This window comes from Python bivittatus, unplaced genomic scaffold (genome assembly GCF_059951505.1).
Source record: "Python bivittatus isolate LINGU-HERP-01145 unplaced genomic scaffold, Pbiv_v1 ctg000410_np1212, whole genome shotgun sequence".
Taxonomy (NCBI): Eukaryota; Metazoa; Chordata; class Lepidosauria; order Squamata; family Pythonidae; genus Python; species Python bivittatus.
This window is the reverse complement of record NW_028277067.1, coordinates 1,551,064-1,559,725: the sequence shown is the minus strand read 5'-3', so window position 1 is coordinate 1,559,725 and position 8,662 is coordinate 1,551,064. Positions and strand designations below refer to the sequence as shown.

The following is an 8,662-nucleotide window of genomic DNA, read 5'->3' as shown; positions in this document are numbered from 1 at the left end:
GACCTGAACTCTCATCAATGGGGTGCCCCATCCAAGACGTTTGTCTTGTGATTTAGAGCGCTCTACTTATATCCTGATAGAGTTCCTGTTCTTACCTACTTCCTGAGGATATCTTTTAATTCAGTTATAGTGAAAGACACACATACTGTGAACTTTTAAGGACATCAGGTGCCGAGCGTACCTTTTTAATCAGGATCCCCTGGGTTTAACTGTCGCAGTCTCTTCCTCCAACAGCCTTTCAGAGCAATGAAACAGATAAAACACCAAGTTGACATCTGCACAAGTTGTATGAAAGTTAGTGATTATAGTTAAGAGTGAAGGTATGTATAAAGAACAAATAATAGTACCCCATTAGCAGTAGCCAGTAGGACAAGCAAATGTAAATATTACTTATTACTGCAAATGTAAAGAAAACATGACTTGATAGCAATGCCAACAGTAAGTGTCACAATGGCTATATTTTTAATAAACCTCTTGAGGCACGAAACTATTAAAACACAGTATTAATCAAATAAGAGACCAAGTAGCGAGCTCTTCCAACAACATACTTAGAAATATTTCCTTTGTTCTGACCAGATAGTTAATGGAAGTACTGTATGTCTTGGGAAGGTGCTGCAAATACACTAGAACATTTAAGAGAACAGGAAGGATAGTATTCATTGTATCAGGACTAGAATCAAGTAGCCAGGATCTCTGGTGCTCAAAATGTTGATATGTACTAACATTGTAAAACAATAATAGCAGGATAGAGAAGATATTTTGAGAACACCTATTAGAACAAAGAGGAAATCACAGGCAACAACTTTAGTTCCCATGTAGTTAGGATGACCACGCTTCTGCATTATAGCAAAACTTAAGCAGAGACTTCACGGCTACAAACACATCTTTACATATTTCATGTATTACCTGAAAGTAAAATACTTTTTGTTCCAAAATAATTTACCTCTAAAATGGAAGAGTCATCTGAGATTTGCTAAGAATGTAAACATTTAGGGATCCTTGCAGAGAGGGGTAGAAATCATCTTGAACTTAGTTGTCTTTATTTGGGATGAAAAATGGTAAATGATAAAGAACTGCATGGAGCAAGAAGTCAAGCATGTGACATACTAATTAAATTCACAGAACTTTACTTAAAATAGCAACAGTACAGCCTTGCTAAAATTTATCACACATCAATTTATTAGGCCAATCCAGAACAGATGAAATAGGTTGTCTCACATTTGATGTTAGATATTTACAGCATAGCTCTAAATTCAACATTATAAGCTTATCATGGCGTGTAGCAAACTGGGTTTTTCCTCAACAGTTCCACCACCTAAAAGTAACCTTTGGGTAGACTGAATATTATAGGAGTTCCCTTAACTTTACAGCTTTCATGAAAGTACTTAATAAGAGTAGAAAGTGACAAAGAGGAAAAAGAAAAAGTCACCAGTTCTTTGGTTATAGATCTTGGCCATGACAATTCAGCCAAATGCTTGGACAGCAAAATGTGTATACACAAAGTTTTAATTCAAAGCTTCTATCATGAGGAAGAGAACTTCCCCCCTCCCCACAGATCTTGCCAAGTACATGCTGTTGCTTTGAAAACACACAGTAAAATGTTCAAAAGCCTTCTGTCTTCTGATCTCTCTGGCTGAACGTGCATGCTGTGCCATCTATTAGATAATGGAGGGGGTGAAAAGAAAGAAAAGTCCAGCAGCCATTCCTAGCTACCGCTTTCTCTCGCCTTTTTGTGTCCTCTTCTTCTCTTTCTCCTTGCGTTCTTGCTTAGTCAACTTGTCTTTCTCACGCTGGAGTTTGTCCTGCTCTTTCTTCCGCTGGGATTCATCACGTAGATGTTCTCTCTCCAGCTTACGGGCATTCATAACAGCTTCCAGGTTTGTATTTCTGAACAAAGCTAATAAGCACAGAGTTTAGGAGAATAAACCTTTTAAGCACATAGTCTAAAGTTCTGACTTTATCTAAACAACAGGCTTATAATAGAAGCCTCAAGCCATAGGAATAGGGTATTGCCTAAAGGAAAACCAATTCCATATGGTTCTTTGGAAAATGAGACTTAGCATTCAAATCTCAACTCAGACTTGCGTTTCTCAATGAAAAACATGATTATTCCTCAATCTACCAAGTTTATTCTGAAGAGAAATAAAGAAAACTAAGAGTACTTAACAAAGCAGAAGGTGCAACTGAAGTTATCAATGAAAATAGCTGCTGCTGCATGATCTGCACCTATTCAATTAACTCATCAGGAAGACATTGAACAAAGCTGGAACAGCATCCAGTCACAAGAAAATCTTTCCTACTGTATAATAATGGAAATAAAAGACAATTCCATTCTTCCTTCCCCAAGATCCTCTTTCAGAGACTCAATACTCTTTAAGATTTTACCTCAATGACACAACATGCTTCCCCATTATTATACTAAGGATGACCAAATTTAGCTTCAAAGGCCATCCCACAAAGGATACATTTGTCAGAAGCAATAGTCATTGCTGCTGCTCCCAGATCTTCATGTACATCTACTTCAGTGTGTGAGTTAAGGATAATAAAATATTTGGAATATGGAATAATGTACAAAGCCTGTGTAAGAGACTTCATGACCACAGGCCACCATGAAAAATAATTGATAAGCCACAAAGAATCTTCCATTCCCCTACTGAACTATTCAGAAATATTTCTCTGCAGTTTTTCATCCATCAAGGATGGCAAGATGGACATCCGCAACCTCCACTTGTTCCTGTATCTATGAACCAGAGATTTCTGATACAGAGAAAATTCCAGAGAATACAGAAAATTCCATCCCAAACCACCATGGCTAAAATAATTTATCACCGTGAGTGTGTTCAGTCCATGTTAAAGTTATTTAAAATATTTTGAAGAAGTAACTTCTACCTATGTATTGCTCTACTTTCAACAGCACTTATCAAGTGGGTATATAACTCCTATGACTTTTGACATAATCACAATGATAGCATCTGTTAATCAGATGGTGGAATAAGAAGGCTCTATTCTTTTCCAATTAAACCACAGCTTTTGATTATTAGTTATCCTTGTGCAGTCATTACAGACTATTTTTGCTCCGACCCACATTCAGAGTTCTTGCATACATTCTACTCTAAATTTATAATACAGAACAGGCTATAACAAAAAACTAGCCAACCAGCAGAATACAATTTACCCCAGCATCTGAGTCACTGAATCAGCCAACTAAAGAATAAACACTTTCAGAACTTGCAACACAGAAAGGATATTCCTCATCATCTGTCACTTCAGCATATTGTGCCAGGAGGGCAGCTTTCTGAAGTGTATCATCCTTCAAGACCTCTTTAGGTTTCACAACAATCTGTGCCTGCTTTTCAATTATGTTCGTGATGGCTTGGATCTCATCTGGGGAGGAAAGCAAGAATAAATAATTGTCAAGTCCACCAGAGAAGTCTTTGTTTTCCTTGCATATGAATAAGATGCTTTCTGTAAGTCACTGTTTCCTCCATTTTGAATGCAATGTTTCAAAGTCAGAATTATAACAATAATAACTTTATTTATAGCCTGAGATGAAATAAATAAATATTCCAACAAAATAACACCATACAGAAAAATAAAAAAATAAAAAGTAAAATGAAATAGAATAAAAATAAAATAAAACAAAAGACTGCACAGGAGTACAGAAGCATGTGTTGTGAAAAAAACCTGAAAAAAATACAAAGGGGATAAAAAATAATTTTCAGAGTAGAAGCAATGCACATCATGCAAAAATATCTAGATCTAAGCAACACCTTTGATATCACAAGGAGTACCATGTAATACCTTCTTTCTTCTCACGGGTTCCAACATTTTGGGCCTCTGACCACTTTTCTACTATTTCTTTACAAACTTCTTGTAACACATCTTCATCCTGATTAAGAACCAAGAAATTATTCAGTTAAATCAAGAAAATCTTATCTATCACAAAAGTATAATTCCATACGCTTTGAAATCTGAAATGTTCCATTGAAGATGCAAATCTCTGCCTTTTTATACAATTTTGTGTGTAATTATTATACTATCAATGACTGCAAGTGTGTCCTAATAGGAAAGCCCTTTATGTTAGTTGATGCCAGCTTTATTATAGAGCCTGATCATAGTGAAGGGATCACTTCATATACAAAATTAAATTTTAGACTATAGACTGATTTAATCTGGTTCCTAATAAAATCTGAGAGCTGCTTGCATTGTAGCAGGAGAGAAATAGAATAAATATGCAAATATCAGAACAAGAGAGAAATAACTCTTAGAATTTTGCGACTCACAAAAAATTACTTTTAAACAACAGTTACATAAAAGCAGACTGATAGGCCATGAATGCAAGTCCCATTTGTACAATGGAAGTAAGCTGATACAGGATTGTAGCATAATCACAAACATATTGGTGTATTAGACCTTTTTTTAGTGAAAAGTAAAAGGAAAACATTCTTGAATTGTAGTTCTGAGACACAAGTAGTAAAACAGCAAAAAGTCTAAGACACCTGAAAGACTAAGAAATTTATTATGGCATATACTTTCACATGGCTCCAATCTTGAAAAATTGAACTATCTTCTTGCAGATGTCTTTCCAACTGTTAGCAACCAAGTTGCTACTTTTGCTCTGCTGTCATTTAAATTTAGAAAGAAATATTTAAGTTCTTAGCTGTAACCTTGGCTTTATTTTGCTGTAACTTTTTTACATCTAATGCTCCTTTTATTATTTTATTTTACAGTCTTACTATTTTACTGTATTTTATGGCATGTTATATATTATGACCTGTGATTACAACAATAAACATGCTTTCACACATCAGAGCTTATTGCATTAGATGCATGGAAGTGTGATGTGGTCCAACAAAGTTTATGGGATCATAAATCTATTGGTCTTTGTCATAAATCCTTCTGGGTTCACATGACTCAACAGTGCACATTAGACCACTTGGTAATTTAAACTGATACTGGGAAGCCTGAATGGACCAGAACTCCTCTTTTTTACTTTTTCTTCCAATATTCATCTCTGATATATGGTATTTCCGCACAATGTTTTATTTAGTCAGCTTCTTTATTATTCAGCAGTAAGGTTACCAAGATGGGTTTAGCAAGAAAATTTTAGTTTTGCTGGCTAGACTGCTGTAGCCACCAGCCTCCCCAGGTTTGCTTTTGCTTTCTGCAAAATTAGGAGCCATTGCTCAGAAACTGAGAAACAGAAAGAAAGGCAAACATCTAAGAAGAGGCCAAGATGCTCTTTCAAATCATGTTCTCTGCAAGAAACTCCACATTAGATGGATTTTATTGGAACTCAGTGTATGTGATAATTACCTTCCTTAATCCTTCCTATTTTTCTCTTTTTTCAAATAAACTTTTAGGATTTAATTTGGCTCAATTGTTTTATAATGGACTCTCTTTAACCTTTCCTCATGTACAAGTCTGTATGATTCCATTTTGTGTCTTCAGGGTTTTCATAAGGTGTGTTAAGTTCTGTATTTTCATGAGAATCCTTAAGCATCTTTCTTTTAGGTATTCTGATAGCTGGGATGACAGGAGAGATTCTTGGTTAAAAATGTTTACATCTTTAAGATGATGCTGGCACCCTATTGTAGGGCAGAATAAAATTATTCCCCTTCCTAGTTTTGGACCAGTCTTTAGCATACAAGAAACTAAAGCAATTGTCCCTCTTAAAACTGATACCAATGAAAAGACATTGCAGACCTATTCCATTCTGAGTGCTATAAAGTATTTTTTGTGATAAGAATCCTGATAGAAAAATTGTGAAGAAACACAAGAGAAAGATATATAGTAAATTAAAGACACTGTCATCTGCCCCCACCCAAAATTCTATGAATAAGATAGTGGCATAAAACCTTTCTTATTCCACCCCAAAACTAGAGAAATGGGGTATAAATTTTGGAGACAATCCAGAACAAATATAAGGCAATCATGCATTCAACAAAACTCCTGAAAAGCATGAGTGTTAGCTTAGATGTCATAACAGCAACCATTCCTATACTGAAGCCTGCTCTGAAATGACTCCCCTTTGATGTACTTGCTTAGAATCCCAGGAATTCCCTAACAGCATGGCCAAACCATGCCAATTGGGAAGTACATGAATTGTAAACAAACTCATCCTGAGGGTACCAGTATGAGCAAGACTTCAAAACACTTAGTACCATCTTTATGAAATCAAGAATAGAAGAGTACGATCCTCTCATGTTTGTAATGTAAGGGATGGGGGTGTTTGGCTGAGAAAGACAGACCGTTGCCTAAACGCACCTAGTGAACACTAGGAATAAATGAAATTTGAAGTCAAATTTGAAAAAATAACCTCTTTGCCAGCTCGAAACGCTATCAAACTCACGGATATAATGGGTTAATATAAAATTAAGCCAACTACTTTCGGGGCAACACACCTAAACAGCTAGCTGTTCCTGGAATTCGGCATACGCACTTTGGATATATTTTATAAATACGAATAAAATATCTCCCTAAAGGCCGGAAAGATATGAAATCCAGCCTTTCTCAATATTTGACAGTGCCATGAGAGGGGAATGAAGGAAGAAAAAAAATGGCTACGGAAGCCGGTCAGGATCAACTGCTCCGTCACTCTCACCGGTTCCCCCGCAGCCAAGGCCCCCGCCAGCCCTTCCAGCCGCTCTGCATCGCACTCCGCTTCCCGCAATACGCCTCGTATATATCCACCGTACACATCTCCATCTAAGCCCAGGGCCTCCAGACGACCCTCAAGCCAAGGCTCAAAAGCGCAGGGCGCCGCCATATTGGGTCATCACCATCCCGAAGTAGCCACTGCGATTCAATGCGCATGCGCAGTGCTCCGGCGGCGGAAGTTTGAACAAAGTGTTGGGATTGGAGATGTACGCTTTGGAAAAAAAAGTGGCTTTTTTGTCAGCTATGCGAACTCTCAATAGAAAGTAGTATAACAAGGTTTTAACTTAGAGGTAATTGGGTCTCAGAAAATCTATCCCCGAAGGAAAGTAGCAACAAGTAGTAGGAATTCCTGCTTTGTCTAATTTGGGACTATTTTGTTGTTGCGTTCTGCCAGATTTTTTTAAATCTCTCAGTTTAGCGTACTGGACACTTTACACCTGGATTTAGCAATAAATTATGAATCTCCTGACACTTCACTCTTAGCAAAATTGCTTGGCTTGACTTGGCAAGACGACTCACAGTGACCGCAGTTCGGCTACATTAGAATCTTTATTGCAGACATAAATGAAGTTACACACATTAGTTTTGTCAGGGACTTCTATATACTCTAAAGGGTTTAAACCTGGGGCTTCTTAAATCCTGGTGTCTCCTGTACAAGTACGGTACTAACAAGTACTAAACAAGTCAGATTTTTGAGATCATCCAAGGCTGACTAGGAATTGCAACCTAATGAGAATCTAGAGTATGTAGATATTTAAAAGCACAACAGAATTACAGTAATTCAAAGCAAAGGAATACAAGGTTTCTGTATGTAGTTCGTCTGAGAAATTAAGCTGGGAAGGGATCTAAGATGCAATGATGAAAGGTCTTTGTCCCAACCATGAAAATCATGTGAGATCAGGAGTCCATCTAGAAGTATTTAAGTACTGTACCACTATCAGATCTGGGCTGCAAAAATCTGATCACTAGATGGCAAAAAATAATGTTCTATATCTCTTTGCTGCCACTTAGTGTTCATCTGGATTTTTGTAGCCCAGATCAAGTGATTGTATTTTAAGCTATCTGCAGAAGCACAAAGTAGCCAACACATTTAGCCTATCATATTGTATAAATTGAATTATTGTGGTTAGTTTATGGTTCAGCGTATTCTGTAAACACAGAAAACTGGGTTCCTTAGTAAAGCAATTATTAATCACTTTGCAGTTATGGTATTCATTTTCATAAACAACGCTATCTTTAAATGTTTAGAAACTTTTTATAGCATTTCAGGTACAGTAGTTTAGGACTTTAATTCCCAGAATTTATCACCCAGCCTTGGACTAAGAATTCTGATCTTTGCAGTCCCAGCGGATCTGGAGTGTGTCGGATTAGAGAAGGCTGTTCTAGGCATTAGTGTTTTGCTTTGCAGCATACTAGCTTCTAATTTAATTTTTTTTAATTAAAATTTTTTTTTTAAAGTTAGGCAAGGACAGAGATGTCTGGGGAAACAATAGGACCTGTGAGCTCTGCATTGTCTATTCCTGATATATGTGTTGGCTTATACCCACGGTATTCAAACTATGTTCCCTGGAACCTGAGGGTACCATGAGAATCATCCAGGGGTTCCACATGACAGTTTCTGTTTATATTGTATGAAATGTATTATTGCAACAATAATTGTAACATTTTGTTCAAATAAAATGTATTATATGAAAGGTATTTATTAAATGGGTTCCACACTTATTTTTCACTTTGAGAAGGGTTCCCTGGGTATCTCAAGACTGAAGACCACTGGCTTATATGAGAGTCACAACATCCCTTGTCACATTTGCTGCCACGGATCATTGTAGTTATCACTTTGCAAATTCAGACCAACAATAATTCTTCAGGGCTTCACACAAGGAACTCTTCACCTTGCAACCCAATGTTCTTTTTAAATTGACACTTGTGCCAATATAGTGCGTATGTTATTCCTCTCCCTAAGTTAAGTTTGGTTTCTGATTAGTCTCTGAGTAGTCAATTT

The 8,662-nt window shown here is 36.8% G+C and overlaps 1 protein-coding gene across 1 annotated transcript; it reads right to left on the bottom strand.

Moving 5' to 3' along the window:
* Positions 1-1,156: 1,156 nt before the first annotated feature.
* CCDC43 (coiled-coil domain containing 43) lies at positions 1,157-6,792 on the bottom strand. Its single transcript, XM_007424836.4, has 5 exons — positions 6,605-6,792; positions 3,802-3,889; positions 3,249-3,384; positions 2,466-2,524; positions 1,157-1,897 (listed from the first exon to the last, which is right to left on the bottom strand). Exons 1-5 carry the CDS (start codon positions 6,767-6,769, stop codon positions 1,710-1,712), a joined length of 636 nt encoding a protein of 211 aa, XP_007424898.1. The 5' UTR covers positions 6,770-6,792; the 3' UTR covers positions 1,157-1,709.
* Between the last annotated feature and the right edge of the window lie 1,870 nt (positions 6,793-8,662).

Excerpts from the sequence above, each read along its gene's own strand:
- CCDC43 (XM_007424836.4), bottom strand. The coding sequence starts at position 6,769 with ATGGCGGCGCCCTGCGCTTTTGAGCCTTGGCTTGAGGGTCGTCTGGAG. Across the intron at positions 2,525-3,248 it reads GAAGTGACAGATGATGAGGA|TGAAGTAGATGTACATGAAG; the intron begins ATATCCTTTCTG and ends TAACTCACACAC. Across the intron at positions 1,898-2,465 it reads GACTATTGCTTCTGACAAAT|CTTTGTTCAGAAATACAAAC; the intron begins GTATCCTTTGTG and ends TGTGCTTATTAG.